Source organism: Anguilla rostrata, chromosome 13 (genome assembly GCF_018555375.3).
Source record: "Anguilla rostrata isolate EN2019 chromosome 13, ASM1855537v3, whole genome shotgun sequence".
Classification (NCBI taxonomy): Eukaryota; Metazoa; Chordata; class Actinopteri; order Anguilliformes; family Anguillidae; genus Anguilla; species Anguilla rostrata.
In genome coordinates, this window is record NC_057945.1 from 37,226,967 (window position 1) to 37,249,114 (window position 22,148).

General features: G+C 41.3%; 1 protein-coding gene across 3 annotated transcripts; it reads left to right on the plus strand.

Moving 5' to 3' along the window:
- On the plus strand, nt 1–16,759 carry csf1a (colony stimulating factor 1a (macrophage)). 3 transcript variants are annotated; one of them, XM_064306245.1, is made up of 10 exons: nt 1–282; nt 8,625–8,732; nt 9,828–9,890; nt 10,319–10,513; nt 12,119–12,275; nt 12,512–13,534; nt 15,016–15,212; nt 15,343–15,389; nt 15,701–15,759; nt 16,252–16,759. In XM_064306245.1, the coding sequence occupies exons 1-10, from the start codon at nt 241–243 to the stop codon at nt 16,266–16,268; spliced, it is 1,908 nt and encodes a 635-aa protein (XP_064162315.1). In that variant the 5' UTR covers nt 1–240; the 3' UTR covers nt 16,269–16,759. The 3 variants fall into 3 exon arrangements, with proteins under 3 accessions (XP_064162315.1, XP_064162316.1, XP_064162314.1); XM_064306244.1 differs by having other exon boundaries at nt 3–282; nt 10,319–10,489; nt 12,089–12,275; XM_064306246.1 differs by lacking the exon at nt 12,512–13,534 and having other exon boundaries at nt 10,319–10,489; nt 12,089–12,275.
- Nucleotides 16,760–22,148: the final 5,389 nt, after the last annotated feature.

Sequence of the window (22,148 nt, forward strand, 5' to 3'; positions counted from 1 at the left end):
GTTTCACAGCAAGACAAGACCGGGAGGGGGAGAGAGACTCTCAGTGTTCAGCAGACAAGCACTGCCTGACACCGGAGATAGAGAGAGAGAGAGAATATCTATCAGACTCATTTGCGTCGCTGGAATTAAAAAGCAAAAGCAAAAGCAAAAACAAAAAAGAAAGAAGAATGAAAACAAACCAACTGCTCCAATGCATTTAAAAGAGGACTTTGATCTTCTCTATCTGCATACATTAGCCAGATGAACAAATACAAACAAGCCCACATTTTTTGCAAAGCCAAGGTATGTGTCTTTTTTAAAATAATATGTCTATGAAAGTTTTAACAGCATTTCATTAAGTTTCAAATGTGGTTTGTTATGAACAGAACCAGTCGGGAAATAAATGTCTAATTTTGCTGTCTTGTTGTTCTAAGAAAATCATGCTGTGAATGCACGCTGTATAGAATAGATTTCAGACTAGCTTCTTCTTAGCAATTCAGCCTGCAGCTTCAGCTGCAGTTGTGCGCACTTGAACAGGTTGCCTGCATAACCTTTAGGGTCAGTCGAAAGAGATCTATGTATGTTGTAACTGCAAAACCTATAAACCTATAAATATGCTGATGATTTTAATTTCTGCTTTCTAGACTTTCTACAGGAACCTAGCATATCATATTTTATCAGTGTTTGTTGTCGCTTTCAGGAGTCCAATGTAATGATTAACATACTACACCTTCATAAACTTATCAACTCCCTTTGATCGCAAGTTCTAAACTCGATATTGATCCGATCCTTGATTAAATTAATTATTTACAAATATGGTATTGAAGCACGGATGAACCCCCTTCAGGAAGACACTTTAGTAACAAAATATCAATTTTCAGAGAAAACATTAATGTAATAATGTAAACATTAACTTAAATTTAATATAAAAAGCTATTAATCCTGCATTATGCTCCACTGGCAATTTTCCAAAGCTTTTGTTTTTTTCAGTAGCTATGTCATTGAGAGACCTGCAGTCCATATATTTATTTAGTAGACTGGCTGATATGCTTTTGTTGGTCTTTCTGTTTCCTCTTTGAAATGCCCCGCTTACCTTTTGTTGAGATTTAACTGTGGCTCTGATGTGCTTCTGAATTGAACCAACGTTCAGTACTTCCATCACAGCACAAAAATAAGTACTCAGTGTTCATTTTAATTTTACTGGGATGGGCACTGCATGTCGTTGCATTAACCCGAACTGGACTCTATTGAAAATGAAACATAAATAAATAAAAAAATGAAGACATGCAGACACTAGGGTGGGGGTGGGGGTCCTGGGAAGCCCCATTGGATCATGATTTTCTGGAACTGCAGTAAAGAATCTGTGAAGTGGACCCGTGGGAGAACTCTTTACAGTCTTGTAACGGCTCCCCGTCGTTCCAAATTTTCATTGGGCTGTTTTGAATTCACTGCCCCTTAAAATTTTATCAAAATAGACTACAGTGAGTTACATAAAACGGCGGCTTGGCGCTGTCTTCGTCCGAATGCTGCACGCTCAGTCAGAAGCGATTTGCGTTTGGATGCACGGTAAACTCCACGAGCCAAATTGGAAAATCTTCACGGGGCGGTCTGCAGTCGACTCTAAGAGGTTATCTGAATCTACACACGCTCATATCGTATTGGTAAAGATTTACACGTGCTTATATCCTATTGGTAAAGATTTGCACGTGCTTATATCCCATTGGTAAAATCGACATTTTGGCAAACGCGTATCTCAAAGTTAATGATATGCCAGACGGTGATAAATATGAATATTTATGAGATGAAAAGGGCATTAAAAGACAACGCCGGCTATTGAAAATACTTGAAACCATGAGTCGCAAATCTGAAAAAAATGGCACCTATTGTACAAGGAATTCAGTGGCAACCATAGTACTCTATGGTGCCAAATGCCGTATTTCTCTATCATAAGTACCAGATTTTTCCACCACTTTTCCAGGAAGCAGCAGATACGTGCAGTTTAAATAAATCTAACGTGGCAGGTTTTGATTTTGCAAGCTTCCAATTAACGAACAGACGAGACGGAACGTCATGCACTTGACGGGGGTTGGTGGCGATGGAAAAGTGAGACAATCGATTATTTACTATAGTGCGGGCGAGGATTTACTGTCTCCATCTTTCGGAACACAGAGTTCAAAATGTGTGATTTACTTCCAGAGCCAGTCCCCTGGGCCTGTAGAGCGTTCTTCTGCACGCAGACAATGGAGCGGGTCGGATCGGGCCTGGACTACATTTATACAAGCGCCAGTAATTCACAACCAAAATTCTGTGTGTTTCTTCTGGAACTTTGTAAGGTTGCGGCCTAACAACTAGCCTGAAGTGCACGTTAAAAAAAAAAAAAAAAAACCCCTCTGAACATGTTTGCAGTGGCGATGTGTCTGTTGGTCTGTGGGATGTGAGCAGAGACCTCTACACGATGAGATCTTAGACAAGATTAAATACCGCTGGGGTTTTTTGTATTTATTTTTAGGCTGAACTTTCGCAAAAATAATGATATCCATTCTGCACAGCCAAGTCATGTAAATTCCACCTTAAAGATGCCAAACAATGTTTTTTTTTTTTTCTCTCTCATTCAAAATTTACAATTACTGTCACTGCTAAGCTTCAATGCGAGTCATTTTTATCTATTTATTTGCATTGCATTGCATGAGTGCCTAGAACTGAGAAGTTAAATAAGAGTGCAGCGTGGGATCTCTCAATCGGAAACGATTGCAACAAGTCTCCTGTGAAACTGACACCCCTATTTCTTGCTGATAGTGCAGCGTTGGCCAAGAGTATAAATAGCACCTTGGTTAAATTTAAATTCAATTCACCCATGATGTCAATGTCAACCACAAACTGCCGTCTGTTTCTAGTTTTCCCAGCATTGTATCCCTAAGGTGATTACATTGTAGCGGCAATAGAATCCCATGCATTTGCATATGTTTGTTTTGTTTTGGGGGTCTTTTTTTTCCCAGGGAGTTTAAGAAATGTTATATTTGATATTGTTTCTGTTGATGCACAGATGCTGTTTCCATGGAAACCAGGCAGAGCTATTTAGACGAATCATTTTATATGACCCGTGTACCTTTTTTTTTTTAGTTCAGGCATGAACTCCGCATTTCCGAAAGCCATACTTCATCTGTGTCTCATGCTGGGGGTGTGAGTCAGTGACCCTCTGCTCCGGTTTCACTCTCACATTTGGCACAGCAAATAGCAAAAAAAAGATACACCGTCCTGCCTTGGAAAGTCCTATTTTTGGTAAATGCGCAGCTACGCAGAGGGTGGTCAATGTGTGAACTAGCTCGTCGGGTCATGCAGTAGGCAGAAACTCCGGGGGTTTTTCCAAGACCAGGCCTGATATGGTGTCAGATACCATCTAGCTTGTAGCGAAGCAGAGCACTAGGTACAATTTAGTTAGGAAAATGGCAAGCAATGTTGGGTTGAATGGCCTGTTCTCATTGTCATGTTAATTTAACATAACAATACACACTAGCCCAAATGGTAATTGTCACTTTTGCCAATTTATCTGGCATTAAGTAAAATTCATGGCAAGCAAATTCTCTTCCCTGGCATGCAGAGGTCAGGGAAGGAGCCCATTGCAATGGTAGGAGTGACCACTGCAGTCTTGTAAATCAAATGAATAAATAGCCTACTGTGAAGATCTTCCTTCCCAAAGGAGCCATATTTTCCAATGGCCCATCTGTATTAGAAATCTGCTTCTTGTTTGTTTTATCTTAATAGTTAGTATCAGGGGAGCTTGTTTCCTTCCGCTTTTTTTTACCTAACAGACACGGATAATTAAGCACCATTTTTTGCAGCCTTCACACCAGGATATATGCCGCTGGTTGGTAAGCATGACACCTCCAGCAGGAAGTGTTCCGGTCCAGAAACAGCAGCTTCGGTAACTTGGAGCGTTGTCACACCTGGGTTGTTTTGTTTGGTTCGTTTTGTTTATTTTATCTCCCTTTGTCAATGTCGGAGGGTGTTATTCTTGGAGTCAAATGGTTTGGTGAAGAACAAATGCAGTAGAGAACAAGCGAGGTCCGCGTGCTGTTTGAGTCCAGTTTCAGCAGTTAACAGCTGTTATCAAGCGTATTCGGTTGATTTGTCATGAGGTCGCTTGCTGTACATTGTGGCTCGTTGCGTGGCCTGTACTGTCCCCCTGGCCCGTCCACTCTCAGGAAGATATAACATAAATCCAGCATCTCTGACGGGATGCAATGCATTACATTACATTACAGGCATTTAGCAGATGCTCTTATCCAGAGCGACTTACGCAAGCATTAACACTGCATCCATTTAATACAGCTGGATGTATACTGAAGCAGTGCAGGTTAAGTACCTTGCTCGAGGGTACAATGGCAGTGTCTGACCCGGGAATCGAACCTGTGACCTTTCGGTTGCAAGACCACCCCAATGGGCAGGGGATGCAACAACTGGCAGGGGACATGACCTTTAACTCCTCCAATGGTGGGGGTGAGGAAGATCTGTCTGATCACATTTTTATGCCACAACCACGAGAAACCGGGACAGCAACTGATAGATGGGACAAATGTAATGAAAATGAAAAGCGACAGCCGTTAAAAAACGTTTATTTGCACTCAACCCAAAAGTTTATCAAAGGCAAAACTCAGTAGTGTAGGTTTTCTGTGACGAAGGGGGTTCGCCTCTGAAAAACATCTGTACATTTGCTACGTACCACCATCCAGCACTTATATTGCACTCGTATTGTTATCCTGATGTTGTAGCTCACTGTCATGCCTCCTAGTTTGACTTACTGTAACATTCTGACCTAGCCTAATGCTTACTGTGTGAACTGGACTAAATGTGTTCATGGCTATGGATAGCTGTTACATAATGAGTATTGTAACATTATCGGACCTGTGTTCGTTATGCACTTATTCTATGTCGCTCATGGATAAAAGCGTCTGTAAAGTAATGTAATGGGTTTTCTTTTAAATAGACGGATCTGTTTTTCCAACGGTAACTGCACCACATTGAAGCTCTTTCACTGACAATAGCGAAGGCAAATTGGTAAATACCATTATTCTATTGTTCTCAGCGTCAAAACTACACTTTCTTTCCTACACTGAAGATGAGGTAAACGATATCTGTTTAAGTGAGAGGATTAGAAGGCACTTGTGGACTACAGTTGGCAACTGGGTGCCGTATGTGCTGATGCAGTACAAATACATCACTTTTATGGAACATCGCATTTACATTTAGTTTGAAAACAAGGCCTAGTTCCGACACTCCTTATTATTATCGCGAGCGGAACTGTCCCATACAAAAATAACACGCTTAATTACATTTCAAATTTGAATATACTGTAGTATGCTCACACAAAACAGCTGTTGAACTGGGAAAGGGGACAAATGATCACGTTTTTGAGTGTGAAATGACCACCTTGGTGGCTCCACGCTGTCGCCCCAGGTGATTTTTGACCAGTATAATAATAACACTCTGCAGTATCCTCTAAGAGAACATCATCAATTTAGAACCAGACCCGTTTTAAATTTGTGGTTATGGCAGCTTATTCACTCGTTAAAAAAAACAAAAAATTAAAACAGATCAAAAGAGACATCAGTTGTGCCATTGCGTGGAAGAGGAAGAGGAAATATAAATCAGAACAAGTGAATTAACTTCATTAATCAGAGCCAGAAGTCACTGTCCTCCAGCAGTCACAATAAACACTCAGCGTTGCCAGTTTAATGAATCAGTTCAGTGCCGAGAAGTCATTGGGTTTGTGCAGAGCTCCGCATAGCCCAGCGCGGTCAGGCAGTTGTTTTTCTAAGCGGTGCGTTAATGCATAAGCTAGCCGTACCTCCATTTTGGTCAGGTCAAAGTCTTTGGGGGGGGGGGGGGGGGGGGTTCAAAAACACTCATTACCTGGCTGGTTTCTTTTGGCCTTTTAATGGATCTCATCCCCCTGGCTGGCTAACATGGAAATGTGGCTATTTTGGGGGTTCACCTTTTCTGTTGTACGTGTCTTATACAGTACAGGCAAATAAACAAAATAATGAGGAAGCCCTTGTGTGTGTGTGTGTGTGTGGCAAAAACCGACAACCAATACCTATGGTATCTACCTATGGTAGAGTTAGCCTGCTGCACAGGACACTGGACAGAGGATGTGGCTTGCATTGCTTTCAACGCAACGTTGATTCAAATAAACATGCAATTTTGAAATTAGTTCTTTCTTTTGAATCATGAAGTTAGTGTTCCTGCTAGTGGGAAGATGAGAGTTCATCCGTCTGAATGTAGGTGGGGGGAAAAAACGATACAGGTCAACGAATAAATGAGTGAACTGCCAGAAGCTAGCTAGCACGTTAGCCACCAGTTTTCCTTGTAGGAACTGTGAGTACTGCAAATACTACAACAGACTGGCACTGAATGATACAAATAAATAAATAAATAAATAAATAGTTTGAGAAAGATACCGGTGAGCAGAGAGAGGTTTCATAGCTTAAATTATGTTTCAACAGAGGCATGAGTCAGTGCAGATTGAAAAAGTCTCACTGAAAAATGAATCACGAATCGTGTGGTAAACACGCTAAAGCACTGGCCAGGCTACTAAAGAAGGGATGGCTCACAGCAGAGAGAGAGAGCTGCTGGCATAAGAGAGATGCTCTCTGAGCCTGCCTGCTGATCCACGCACAGCCAGATGGGGATTCTGTTGGCGGTGCGTCACTGAAAAAACATCTGGTTTCATTCAGGGTGTGTGGAGATAGAGATGGACAGCACCCGTGCATTAAACCGGCGTAGTACGTTTTTTTTTTTTGTTTTTTTTTTGGAAGACTACGGTGTAGGAAGAAAAAAAAAAAAAACAGCTCCCGCATTGCGCAACATGAGCGAGAGTCTGACTGACTTTCATCCAGCGGTCTGGGAATCGGGAAACGCCGGATTCGCTGAACTTACGATAAACTCGAGAGCGCCTGACGAATCGGAAGCATCACGCGTTTCGTTAAAGGTCAAAGGTCAGGGCCGAACGTGGACTGAATCGAGGCCTTTTTGTCTCTCTCCATTTTAATCATCCAGAAAATTTTAATTGAACATTATATCCTGAAAGTACAGCAGAGCAAACGTCTTATCCCTTTTCGTCGCGGTGCTCTGTGGATGGATCACATTAAATCAGTGCAAGTAATTCATTGTTTAAAAATGTACGCATTAGCTGCTGGGTGGCGCATCGGATTAAGGCACTGTTCTAGTCACAGTTGCTGACTGTGGCCAAGAGAAACGCAGGGTTACGCCCGGCTGGCTGAAGCAATGCCCGAGGTTGGGAGGATTTCAGTCGAGAGGGTTTGAGCTGCATGTTATATCTTCCTACATTACATTACATTACAGGCATTTTAGCAGACACTCTTATCCAGAGTAACTTACACAACTTTTTAAAATAGCATTTTACATTACATCCATCATTTATACAGTACCTTGCTCATGGGTACAATGGCAGGGTCCTACCCAGGAATCGAACCTGTGACCTTTGGGTTACAAGACCAGCTCTATATAAATGTAAGGATATATATTGTGTGATAGGAAAAAAGAAAATTTACCTCAGAGAAATAATAAGCAAATTAACATCAATATTTGAGTGGAAGTATTTTATTTTTACGGTCAAAAATGAATGGAGCCCAATGGGGACAAACTGGCTTTTCGAGCGAAAATCATAGGTATGAGCAGGGGGGCAACATTACATCCGGGGCTGGGGTAGAGAACCGAAAGCTGTCCCCTCTGACTCACGTCTGTGCGAACGTGTTGACCGCATGGTGCTAAGAAGCAATGAGCACTTCCTTTCCATCTTACTTTCCACATCACAACGAAACACCGGCTTCATTAATGCGTAATTAATGCATAATGGCTCCTTATTAGACGCTGTTCGATTTTCATTTAGCGTATTGTATGACACGGCATGATTCTCCTGTGATTTCTGTGAGATGGAGTAAATTTAATGTCACATGGTCAGTAATCCTTCCAGAGAAAAGGAACTGAATACTGGGTTGGGCTGGAGTCAAAAAAAAGATAATCAAAATGTTTTCCAATTCCTTTTGGGACACTGCTGTATCCTCCCTTTCTTTATCTCTTCCTTTCTTTGGATTTCCTTTTGGGCAATGTTATAGTTACCGTATATCTGTGCAAAGGTTATCCATCTAGCGGTCTGCCTTCCTTTTGTTAGGTACAAATTATTTGTTCAGTTGACATGTGCCTTCTTAGTGATATTGTGTCTGTGTATCTGTGAGAGCTGCACTGACGTTCTCCACTTCTGTACAGCGAGCGGCTGTGAGGTCACTGGTTCCAAAAGTGGGGGGCATGGAGAGGGTTGATGGAAAAAGGCACAGCACAGAGGGTGTGAGTGTGTGTGTGTGTGTGCGTGTGTCAGAGCTTGAGTGTGTGCGTGTGTGAGAGTGTGTGTGTGAGAGCTTGAGTGTGTGCGTGTGTGTGAGTGTGTGTGTGAGAGCTTGAGTGTGTGTGAGTGTGTGCGTGTGTGTGAGTGTGTGTGTGTGTGTGTGTGTGTGTGTTTGGGAACCGCTGTGCTAAGCGCTTGTAACATAATGTAATGGTCCTGTAGCGTAATGTGACGTAATGCAGTGAGGTGTAAGATAGTAATGCAGTGTGCTGTCGGTCCACAGGCAAGGTGCTTTTTTATCATCATGTGCTTCCATCTGGTCCTCGGCCAAGTTCCTGGCCCGTGTCGGCACTCGGTGACGAAAGAGCACCTCCTGAACCTTGATCGACTGGTGAGTCACCAACACCACTCACACACTCACACACACACTCACACACACACACTCACACACACTCTCTCCCACACACTCTCTCCCACACACTCACACACATTACATTTTTATGGCAGATGCTTTTATCCAAAGCGACGTACAATAAGTGCACAGCAAAGGTCACTGGAACAACTACAAAACACAGGTCCGATAAGGTACAATACTCATTTTGTACGGTTATTCGTAGCCATGAACACGTTAAGACCAGTTCACACAGTGAAAATTACTCTTACCTAACCTATGCTAAGTCAAGCTAGAAGGCGTGACAAGCTACAACATCAAGACAATGATACAAGGCACAGTAAGTGCTGGATGGTGGTACATGTAACCTGAAAGTGGCACAGGAGGTACATGTGTAGCGTGAAAGAGGGGAATGTAAGTGATAGAAATAATCGTCAGAGTGGTCATAGTTAGTCTAGGTGTTGTCTGAACGGATGAGTCTTCAGACCACGGCGGAAGATGGGCAATGAGGGGGAGGTTCGTAGAGGGACAGGGAGCTTGTTCCACCACTCACGTCATGATGCTCCCGCGGACGACTCTGTCTGCCAGAATGCCTAATACAAGAGCTGCTTAAATGGTCGTGATTCTACCCATTATCAATGCACTGTACATTCACATGTCCATGCATTCAGCCATTTGCACCACAGTCAGGGCAAGTGAAGGCATTTCCGTGTGAACATGGGACTTTTATTCTTCAGGGAATGCGTAGCTATTTCCAAAACAATTTAACAATGGCTTAAGAGGGCAATTAACCCCCCGAAAAACGAAAGAAACGTCAAAATAAAATAAAAACGAACAGCTTGTTAAAATTCTAGAATTGCAATCGGCTTGTCAGACAACACTCTTGCCACTGTTGTGGGTGGCTAAAGATACCTTATTTTGTGTATATATTTTGTATTTAGTATAGCTTAAAGCAAGCCATGTCAATATGCTAGTTCGTACATAAATCTATGTTTTTATAAATTGATGCAGGCACAGATGTCACAGCTAACGATGTCAAGCATTAAACTGTGTATAATTGTAAAAAAAATTATTGTTTTATTTTTCCTTCTGCAGATTGATAACCAGTTGCAAAATGGCTGTTCAATGACCTACAAATTCATGGAGCGTCACGGTTTGGTAAACATACGTTTTATCCTATCATTTCATAAATAACTGCACAGATAATATTCACACCATTTCAAGCAGACACAACGGTTTTTATCCATCCATCCATTCATCCATCAATTATCTATGCCTGCGTACTCCTTGTCAGGGTTGCGGGGGGCTATCCCAGCATGCATTGGGCGAGAAGCAGGAACAACGGTAGTTATGTCAGTGTGAAAACCGAGCTTGCACACTCAGGCTTTCACGTTTAAAATTTAAATTGACCCCAGGCATTTGCTAAATATCGAAGTACATCCTGTTAACGAAAGCTTGAATGTTATGAAATGTATATTTCACAATGTGAACAGAGAGTGTGAAATGAAAATCAATGTTAGATGTTAAAACCAGAGTATGCAAGTAGTATAACATTATTATTGACACTTTAATGTTTTATTTTACAGAGTAAAGTCTGTTATGTTAAAGCAGCCTTCCCTCAAATCCTGGAACTTCTGGACAGTCACTTTCGATACACCAAGGACTCTGATAACTATGGTTACGTCGATAAACTGAAGAATTTGGTGTGGAACATTTATTCTGAACAATGCATTCCACAAATCAATGAGGAGATTGAGGTGAGTGCATTGTTTACCGTTGATCTTACTCCCCATAGAGTGAAACATGATTTGTTTTGATTCCAGATGCAAATTTGTCATAAAATAGGACTAAATTGGTTAATTGCTTCATGGCTTCAAACTGACGCTTGAAAGGGCAAGGACGTTCCATTTCCCTAATACACGTTTCCTCGACTGCTCCGTCCTCGCGTCCTATCCTTGCTTCCTTCCCTTGCGTCCTCCAACATGTGGAGCTAAGGAGTGAGGAAAGGACACCAGGAAAGGATGCAAGGAGGTCAAAGCCGAAAGCCAGGATGTTGAAACTGTTTGGCTTAACCGTTGTTCGCCAAATTTCAGGATTAATCTGACTTCCTCACGGGCAATCCCGTGATACAAACATGAAGACTGAGGCTCCTGTAAACAGGGCGCATAAAAATAAATTGAATTCAAATTAGATTACTTTTCGACTTCGGCAAAGAGTGCCATGGCGGCGTGCTGTTTGGTGTGCTGTTGACATTTGGTTTTTCAAAAAACGCACGCTAACATCCATTGTCTCCATGACCTCATCTACCAAATGCAATTTGTGTGCCTATCAAAGGTTTACTGGATGGCCACGTCTTCTTTAAGAACTCTTTAATACATCTCATCAAATCTAAATACGCTCCTTGTTGACTTAAATTTCCAAGGGCCCTATTGTTAGTCAAGGCACAATTTTAAATTGTTAGGCGTAAAGTATTAAGTGCATTAAGGCGTGTCCGACACAATTTCGCTAATTTTGTGACTGCAAGCCGTATGGTACCTGTGGCACAGTCGTAAAAGACAGGTTGGTTGGTTTAAGAGGAATAGATTTACCTGTGGATGTGGTGGAGGTTTAGGTTCATTTTGGCTGAACCTCAGATCGCCCACCTTATTTTGCTGAAATACCACTGTATCAAGGCCACAAGCAAACTGACAGTTTCATCATACAAACAGGTGACTAAAGAAAAGAGCAACATGAATTGTCTTAGTAAGGTGTTAGGCCAACACAACCCACAAGAACAGCTTCAGTACACCTTGGCATAGATTCTACAAGTCTCTGGAACTCTACTGGAGGGATGGAACACCATTCTTCCAAGAGATATTACCTCATTTGGTGTTTTGAAGATGGTGGTGGAGAGCGCTATCTTACCATAGGTGTTCAATTTGGTTGAGATCTGGTGACTGAGAAGGCCATAGCATATGATTCACATTATTTTCATACTCATCAACCATTCAGTGACCCCTAAGAGTATGTTTTTTTTTTTTTTTTGGTTTTCTTTTGGGGTTTTTTTAAAACATTTTTCCTGATGAAGGTCTATGAGCCTATTAATAAAACCAAAATTGTTGCATTGTTTAAATAATGTTGTTTCATTTGTTTAAAGGGTAAAGGGTAGATTTCGTAATCAACATGTTAATTAGCTCGAATGTATTTGTATTGTTGTAAATAGGGATGTTAAGGCTAACACTGGTTGGATGACAAGCATAAGCCTATATGCCATCATGCTTAATAAACTATTATTTAAAAAAAATGTATTATTATTATTATTTTTTTTTTAATAATGCATGTACACTGAATGTCTGGATGCAATTTTTTTTCAATAGGACAATCCTGTGAGATTTGAAAAAGACTACAGCAGTTCTCTACGAGAAGCCCTGGGGAAAATAAAGGAAGTCATACAGCTCTATATGGAGCTGATGACGAAGAACGACAAACCAGTGGACTGGAACTGTGAAGAGGAGTATGCTGAGGATTACCCAGAATCAACCACAGCACTTGCCCAAACCACAGGTACGAAAAACACAACCCATGAACGTTACTCTAAGGAATGTTATCATTGTAATTATGTGGGAACATTAACATTGCAGAAACATCAGCAAAATAGTGTCCAGGTGTTTTTTGTATATGTCTGCTCACATGCTAAAATCTTTTGCACATTCTGAAATTTATTTTTGAACAACATCCACTCATTCACATTAGCACTTTATAGGCGTTGTCTTTATAGGTGTCTCTCTGGTTCTCTGTAGGTGCAACCGAATGTCATTGTTCTTGCCCGACTCTCGGTTACGGAGCTTCTGAACAGGTTTCTTTGCCAGCCAATGGAAAGACTAAGCCAATGGAAACCAGTCAATGGGAAGACCTCGTGCAGCCATCTCAATTACAGTCGCATTCCTCCCAACCGCCTAAGCTGGCCCAACCTCCTATGGACACAAGGAACCCCTGGGACTACATCCCTGTCACCCACGACTACAACAGCCACCACAGACCGAAGGAAACTGAGTCCATCACCTCAGTTAGCAAGGAGGAGAAAGAGGAGGCCAATGGGGACATTTTGTTTCTTGCATTCCCCGGAGCCGGTAATTTGAGATCCACCACAGGATCCTCTGCATCTTTAGATGAAAAGAACGGTTGTCCCGGATGCCCAGGTGCTTCGTGCCACAGGGTTCATTTGGACCCTGTAACCGGCACACCGGACACTTCAGAGTCTTCGGATGCATCTCAGTCTACTCCCGTGTCTGCAGAAAGCGTGCGAGGGATGGACGCCTCTGTGAGTCACGTTGTTTCGGAGAAAAGGAGTCCCACCACGGTCGCCTCCTCGGCTTTCACACAGAGCCCAACTCAGAACAGAGTATCTGGCTCGACCGGGAGTCGGTCGTCCCAACGCACATCGTTTCTCGATTCGTCTCGTGCGGTCAGCCCTTCGTCCCAGGAACACGCAGACAACCCCGTCACGCCCGTTCCGTCCCACGAGGCTCCGGTCAGAAGTACTCCCACGAAGCCGGAGGACACCACAGCTGTCTTGCTGACTAAGAGATCTCTAGGACCCAGAGTTTCCCCGGAGGACCGCTTCCTCGAGTTGAACGACCGTTCAGATGTTTCACAAGCTGGAGAAACAACAAGAAGCACAATCAAGCACACTGTCCCTCTGCCAGGAAGAACCACCGTTTCTGGTCTTCCTGTGAGACAGTTTGATCCCCCTGTACCGCCACCTGTGCCAAAGCATGAATCAGTATCTATGAGGACCACCCGTGAGAAGTTGGAAAGCCCAGGTAACATGTCCACCCATCCCACCCTAAATGTTGTGAGTGTATTTTTTGTCAACTTTGCTGAAGCACAAACCCTCTCGCGCATGGAGATTCAGGCTAAGCGCTTTGGCTTGTTTGTCCCTGCTGCCAAACGAATGGCGTCTGTAGACAGTGAATTGCTTGGAGAAGAACTGAAGAACCCGTCTCTGCTCCCTGAAAGCATCCAGATTTGATTACTTTTATGATGACTTTTGATGACGGCACATCCATTAACATCCATTAACTGACTTGCTGCCTCCTACTAGAGCCACAAAAGCCATGCTACTGTCCTTTCATCTTCTAATATTTGTCTGCTTTTAAACCACTAACTTTTCTCTGTCATTCAAAGGTTCTTGGCCTTGTATTGCTGGTGATGTTAACCTGTCTCTCATGCACATTCACATGCAAACACACACAAACACACTCATGCACACACACATGCACGCACATACGTGCAAGCTCATAGTGCAGTATATTTAATAGTTTTCAACGTATAAAAATGGCAAGTTACTCACACACAAGTCATTAATTCAAACTGGCAAAATTTATATTTGCCATTATAAATATTGATGTCAAAATTATGGCAAGTCTTAGCTCACACAAATTAAACAAGCTGTATTTCAAAGTAATGCTGCCCAATTTTTTAAGGGCTGAGTGCCTGTGGTCACTGCGGTTATTTCTGTAGGGAACCCTGAAAAGTGGCAGACGTTTGGTATGGGGAATACCGCCCTGCCAAGGCGTAACTTGGCAGGATGGCATTACCTGCTGTCCCAATATAAATGACATGCTCCTATCCATTAAATATAATCAATAGAAACAGCTGAATCTTTTACTGAAGCAGTTCAGGTTACAAGTCCCATACTCAAGGAGGGGTCATTCCTATGTTCCCTGGGTCCTATGTTCCCCAGATTCATATGGCACATAATGGGAACATGGCAAAGGGTCCTATGTTCCCCAGCTCTACATATGTGCCCTCCCAGGGTCCTATGTTCCCCATCTCTTCAAAAGCAAATAAAATGATAACCATTGGTTTTGTTGTGTTTACATAGCTGTTTTGAAGCCTTGTTCCAATAAAAAAACTGGATAATATTTATGGAATATTTTAACTTGAAACGGGTCAAATTTGACCCGAACACAATAGGAGGATTAATGTGTGTTAACAGAATATTGAACAAAATAGGACCCTGGGTACTTAGGAACCTGGGAACATAGGACCCTGGGTACTTAGGAACCTGGGTACTTAGGAAACTGGGGAACATAGGACCCTGGGTACTTAGGAACCTGGGAACATAGGACCCTGGGTACTTAGGAACCTGGGAACATAGGACCCTGGGAACATGGATACGCTCCCCTCAAGGATACAAACATCAGCTCCCACAGAACCACAACATCTGAGCCTCGAGCCCAGTTGCCTTTGCATACTAACCTGCCACCTGAAACTCACAAAGCTGCGTGTCTTCCTGCAGGTGTTGGGCCTCAAGGCTTAGCAGAGACCGCGGACTCCGACTCGCCGTCAGGACAACCGGAGAGAGGCGCAGGGGCCGGCTTCCAAAACGGGGCCGAGGGGGAGGGGCACTTCTCCTACAAGATCGCCTTCATCGCGGCATCGGCGTGTGGGGGACTGATGCTTTTAATTACGCTCTACTGTTTCAGGAAACAGAAGGTAAACAGTTTTTCTGCGGTCGTTTATGGCTGCAGCCATCCCCGGGCCCAAACAATTTCGGGTTTATTTATCTTCTCCCGAAAGGTCCCACATGTGAATGAGATTTTCATGTTGTGTTTGCTTCTCACAGAAACTCAAAGCACTGCTTCATAGCTCCGAAGGTGAAGGCAATCAGAGGTAAATGCTTTCAGTCATATATTCTGTACTGTTTTCGTTGTAAGCTAGAAGTATGCCATACTTTCAAAGACACAAGGGGATGGCAGCATTACGGAACAAGAACAAACATGAATATAAAATAACTGAATTATAAAATCTTAAAACGGCAATCGCTGTTCTGTTATATTCATTGCTAAGACCGAAGTGAGTCTCATTTTATCGTGGGAACTGACTGTAGCGATAGTCAAAGTGTTTGTAAAGGTATATGTCATGTTAGGATTATCTGTGAACAGTGAGTTTGGAAACGAATGTAACCTTTCCTATTTTTCTAGATTGACTTCATTCGACAAAGACATTGAAATGCAAGATTGTGAAAGAACAGAACTATCTTGTAAGCATCTACTTTTTTCTCTGAAAATAGAGCACTGAATGTTTTTTGTTTTTTAAAAATACAATTTCTGGTTCCCCAGTGGTTCTGTAGGCTCTAGCAAATTATGCAATCAAATTTTGTTTATGATACTTCTGTATCATTTTTTGTTTGGTGTGATTAGTGGTACGGTTTTGGAAAATTGGTAATTGAAGCTCCAATTTTATCTTGAATATGATTTAAGTTATGCTAACATTTTGGGTTGGAGGGTTGGATGCAACAAGAAAATGCATCCTTGAAATGCATCCTAAAGTCAATACAAAATGCTGAAAAAACACACTTTTCCCTGCCTGTCATGCAATATTGTGGGTAGGTCTACAAGTTGATTTTCACAATATGCTATATTGGCTTGAAGACAGCTGAAGAATTGCATTTTATTGTCATTCAGAAATCAAAATGGCTTCCTTGTAAATTGCACACATTTAGATAACTGCTATCCTCTCTTTTTTATTGCAGGTCTGGATTCATCGTGAAGTAGAAAAATTGGAACAGGAGACAACAGACCAGAACAAACAAAGAAGAAATGCTGATAGGAATAATAATGATAATATTGAGCTGTCAACTCCATATCAAGTGCTTTTCTAACCCGAAATTCATGTATATAAAATTACAGAAATATTTAAAAGGCTATATTTTTATACAAGATGTAAAATATATTGAGTGCTTTACAGTGAAAGGTGTTTAGTACAAGAGAAGAGGATACACAGTCAGGTTGCGTGGATATAATGGGTCTTCTTCTGACGTAACTGGGGAATAATAAATTATGTATGTACCAGTAGGAATGATAGAGAAGACAAGTTACTGTGAAGTTGTTGCGAAAAATGCGCAAGTTCCTCTGCTTGTTTTTGAAGTTTTGCAAATGGACTCTTGTTGGGGCTACATGCAACAACAAGGACTGTGTGGCTGCCTGTTATGCAAGTGTTGCTGAACTCTGACACAGAGGTGGAACCGGGGATGGGGGGGGGGGGGGGGTGGGGGGGGGGTGCTGCTTGAGCTTCCTATTTTGTGGTATGTAACTTGAACAGCTGCAATAAATTATATTTATTTTATTTTGTGCATGGCTGCAATGATGGACGGTCTGTCTATGGGACCAGTAGGGTTCCGTCCCGAGGACGCTAACAGCTCCTCGCTAGCGCAAATACAGCCGACCCGAGGGTAGGTCGATATTTTGTAGAGGCGCCTACACTTTTACCATATTTATCCTTTTTTTTTTTGCGCTTGCCCCGAGTGGCTGAAATGCCACCTTGACACCACAATGCGCTGCTTGAATTAGTGTCCTTTAAACTACCCAGGCTTTAATATCCACACTCATTTGTTTCAAGTTTTATTAAATGCATGGTTTTATCACCATAATTGTCCCAAATTATAAAAAATAAAAAAAATCACTGGACAAAACAAGCCAGTTTCAAGCTGGCTCCAGATGTGACGTAGGCCCTGGATTTCAGTCATAGCAGCCAATCATCTTTCATCTACTATTTGCATAAACACTCTCAGGCACATCTTAACCTTCAGCATGACAACATCTCATTATTAGCAAGCTGTCTGTATGAGCAGAGAGTAAGCACGATGTGTCATTGGTAATCTTGTTCGATGCAGCAACCCTGTTTGCCAGTCAGCTAACAGGCACATTACATTGCCTTCCAAGGGAGGAGATAGTAAGGACTGATTGGCTGGTATATCAATCAACACCCTGAGCTGACCAGAGGAGGATGGGTTTCCCGCCTTGAGCCTGGTTCCTTCCGAGGCTTCTTCCCATCTGCCACAGGGAGTTCTTCCTTGCCACTGTTGCCTTACGCTTGCTCCTCTGGGGGGTTTAGGCCAAGGTTTTCTTTAAAGCGTATTGTGACAACTGCTGTAAAATACGCTATACAAAATAAATTTGATATATATATATATGTATATGTGCCGTCAATCAATGTCTTTCCCCACAAAATGTTTCTCTTTTGATGTCTGGAATCATTTCATCCATGGTTTGTGTATGACAGCTTTCAGTTATAGCACTTGTGATGTGGGAACAGGCGCAAGCCCCATTTTTCTAATTCTGACACTAATGGGAAATCCATATATGAGTTTGCAATGAAGTTGTTATGCAAGTGCTGGCGACATTTTGAGCGTCAATGGCTGCCCTCTGCAGTCTTCGATTTGCTTGGCTTGTTCAGTGAGTGATCATTTCCAACGGCAGAGTAACTTTCAATATAGGCCAAGCTTTCACAGGTCAACAAACAAGAAAAAAAGTAGTGCATTTAAAAGTGCAAATAATTATCATCTCCAAAATTGCTCTGTGTTATTGGAAGAAAAATCAGCCTCTTATAATAAATGTCGTAGTTCACAACAGAGGTAAAGTGCAGCTATCCTGAATTGTTTGGCAATTTCCTCCAAATTAATTATATTGAAGGGAAGTACAAACTGGATTCTGGGAGTGGATATGGAACAATGGTTAGTGATACATTGTACAAATGAAATCGATAGGAATTTCACATCTGAAATTTCACTTGTTGCAAAGTACTGAAACATAATTTAATATAAAATTGGCCCTTTAACAGATCACCAGTAAAGCATTGTAAGAGACTTCTGTTATACTTGGACATACATTATTATAGTTCCTGGAAGATTTAGTGATGATGTGCAGAATTGTTTGGCTCCTAGATGACTGGTCCTAAAGGGGGAGTTGAGCATTCATTGACTTATAGATTTCTTTCCATTCAATGCAGCCAAATACAACTGTCATATTCAAGCGTGCATTTCAAAATCTATCAAGTGTAAAGAAGGCTACTGACCATTTTCAAAAGGAGGGGATCTCAAAATAGCATGAACAGAATAGATGGCCTTCTCATCAAATGTAGTCGAAACCATCACAATTTAATGCAAACATTTAAGGTAACAAATAATAAGAAATATACAGTTATTTTATGTCAGTGTTAGACAACCTGGATGAGTTTTAATCAGTCAGAGGACTTTGTGTTTTACAAATACTTTTTACGGCAGCATTACTGTTATATGACTTCTGGTGAAATATGGATTTCAATAAACATATTTCCATAAATGTGATATGGCTTTCAAATATTTATTTTCTCTTCTAACTGAATATACAGTTCATTAAAATGTGTTAAGTCATGAAATGTGACCTACAACTCATAAAGTCAACGATTTTAATGTGTAGGCATGTTTATTAAATGAAGTCTGGAATGTGATAAAAGCTTGATAATGCTCTTTTTTAATGCAATTATGAGTCTTTGAAAAGTGCATGGGAACTATAGGAGAGTTTTGAATGAATCAAATTCATTTTATGCCAGTAAAATTTGTAATTATTGAGAAAAATGCTAAACTGCAAATACAAAGTTTCCTCCTCAAAGGACTACACTTATGAATTTATATAATAACATTTTAGGTTCAGTCTTGAGATTTAGACAGTGGTGATTGTTCAACTGACAAGCTGAAGTATGATCAGATCGAGGTTCAGTTAGGGTCGTCATAGTTTCTTAGGTTATGTTTTTAATTGCTACACATCCATTTTCATTCATTCATTTAATTATTAGTGAATTTCAAATTAAAAGTTTGTTTCCGATACCTAAGAATAGCATGGATAGTGTTCAAAGCCAATGACAATGTGAGAAGAGTCTTACATTAGGGGAAATACAAAGTGGAACAGGCCAGACACAACTAATATTTCTTCTTGTATTTCCCCTGTCCACACTTTACTGTTTTAAAACAATGTCACATCAGCTTACCCAACATGCTCTGCAGTTACGATATTTTTCCCTTTTTTGTTGCAAGTGCTAACTGTCATAACCCTAAATTCAAAATACTCATCTGCTACATCTTTCTTACCACAGTGTCCCATTTGAAAACATTTATTGATATATTGTGGAGTTGAAATACTGAGAGGTGATGACGCCTCAAGTCTGTGTAGGTCTCACATGTACACACACTGACGCTGTTTGGTTGGCTTGTTCATGCATGGTCGTCAGTAAACCACAGAAAAGTTCCAGGAAGCGGTTTTTCTGAGAAATGTGAGAACCTTTGAAAGGTGACAACTGCTGCACTGGCAAGATTTGCACTGCTGTGGAAACGAAACCGAAGGCCAGGCAGATGGACATTATGCTTCTAATAAAATATTTTGTGATGCTGTGCAGATTGATGTTGCTTCTCCTAAAGGATTTAATGTGGTAGTAACATGGCACAGGTGGTTTGTTCTCCACTGTCTCCTGGCATTGTGGATGTTTGCACACCACACATTAATCACACACATAAAGACAGAGTACAATACACAAGGCCAAGAGATATGAAAGAATGTAAATAAACCTGGAAATTCCTGAATGTCCCAGTTTTAAATATTTGATCAGTGTTTCAGTTGCGTACTGTTTTTAGGGAAAGGTGACACCAGTTTTAGGGAAAGGTATTTCCAATTGTTAAAAGCCATTTGAGCTTCCAAAGACCCATCCATGTTTATGTTGAAAACTAGACACTGCATGGGACTGTCATTGCACTTCCAAGTGCGCTATGCTTATATTAAAAAAGTGTGTTCTTTTCACACAAAAAAAAAACCCATGCATAATGTGGAAAGGTCACATATTTCTGTTTAACCAAACTTATCTTTGTGCAGAAGGGTAAAGCTAAAAAAAAAAAAAAAGGTGCTAGACCAGCTGGAGATGTGAATCTCTTGAACACAAATTACATTTACAGCGTCCTGTGTGCTCTGCCGTAGGCTGTCAGTGAAACAGACATTTTTTTGAACACATATTATCACCAAATAATGAGCCAGATGCAGGATCTAATATAAGAACAGATTTATTCTTAATTAGTTCTTAACCACTGTTAAGACAGATTTTTGGCATTCACCAATGTTTTTTTGCGAGAAGCCGGATTGCGACAGCGTTCTGGCGCGGCTGGTGGCGATGGCGGTGGTGATGATGATGATGATGATGATGATGATGAAACGTCTTGGTTTCGCCCAGACGTCTGACTGGTCATTTCAAAACGGCACAAAGCAAAACGAACACGGATAGGCTTCCTACGATAACGTGCGTAGAAGAGCAGACGGTACCGGACCATAACATATGGCGGCTGTACCTTCAGTAACGCATTCGACTGGAGCTGCACCACTAGTCCAAACTAGGACTAGGACTAGGGAGGTCCGAAAGGACACCGTTCAATGACACCTCTCCCCTGATGCTTGTGATTCTTTTGTCCTGGCTACCATACTGAATATTTTTTTAACTTAAAAATACAAATTCAAAAAGTATTTAATGGTTATCCTTTTCAAATCCTTTTTGTCTGGTTTATTCTGAAATTCACATGCCCTTTTGTTTGGTCTGGAATAGAGGCTCTATGTGGCCGAGATTACAATAAATGTGAATAATTTGTAGTACGTTCACCATGACGAACTGTGTTATGTATGAAAAGCTGCATGGTAACACTGATGGTAGCACCTTGATTCTATTACATTTTACATTTCAGTATATTAATAAAACGGCCTCCTGACGGAAGGGGACTTCAGAAAGTTTGAAAAGCCGAACGAGAAATGCAATTGCTTTCAAAGGTAAAATCAAACAAGAGGAATGGTTCTTGTGATAATCAGAAACCTGAGGCTTTTCATTTCCTGTTGTAGCCCAGGCTTCTTAGACTTCTTAGAATTCTAATAGAATTATTTTGTAAATAAATGTAACTCGATTTCTTTATTGGCTTTGTTTGTTTTATGTAACCTTTGACTAAGTGAATTGCATGAATCAGTTGCCATTTCTATTGTGAAACACTTATCATCAAAATGTCATCATAAATGTCATAGCTGTTCTGTTCTTTTATGAAGATTTTTTTATTTTATCTGTATTCCCCAAGCCCTTTTTCTCATTTTTCAACTGGTTTTACAATATTAAGCACAAGAACACACAGCCTCCTTCTCACCCACGCCCATCCCACAAATGGAAAAAAAATTGTTTTCATCTTCTTTTGTTGCAAATGTTAATTATGCCATCCACCCATTATCTATACCTGGTTATTCCTGGTTGGAGTCGTGAAAGGTGTTTGAGCCTATCCCAGCATACATTAGGTAAGAGGCAGGAATACACCCTTGAGAGGCTGCTAGTCCACCACAGGACCCACACTCTATTCACTCCCCATTCACTCACACACTCATACATATGGGCAATTTAGACTCTCCAATTAACCTAACCTGGTATGTCTCTGAAAGATACTGCAGTACCCAGAGTTACCCAGAGTACCAAGAGATACAGGGAGTACCCAGAGTTACCCAGAGTACCCTGAGATACAGGGAGTACCCAGAGTTATCCAGAGTACCCTGAGATAGGGACTACCCAGAGTTACCCAGAGTACAAAGAGATACAGGGAGTACCCAG

Bases quoted from the DNA above. Each gene is read 5' to 3' on its own strand.
- csf1a (XM_064306244.1), top strand. From the start codon at position 241: ATGAACAAATACAAACAAGCCCACATTTTTTGCAAAGCCAAG. The intron at 8,733-9,827 runs GTGAGTCACCAA...TTCCTTCTGCAG, and splicing joins TCCTGAACCTTGATCGACTG to ATTGATAACCAGTTGCAAAA. The intron at 10,490-12,088 runs GTGAGTGCATTG...TTTTTTCAATAG, and splicing joins AAATCAATGAGGAGATTGAG to GACAATCCTGTGAGATTTGA.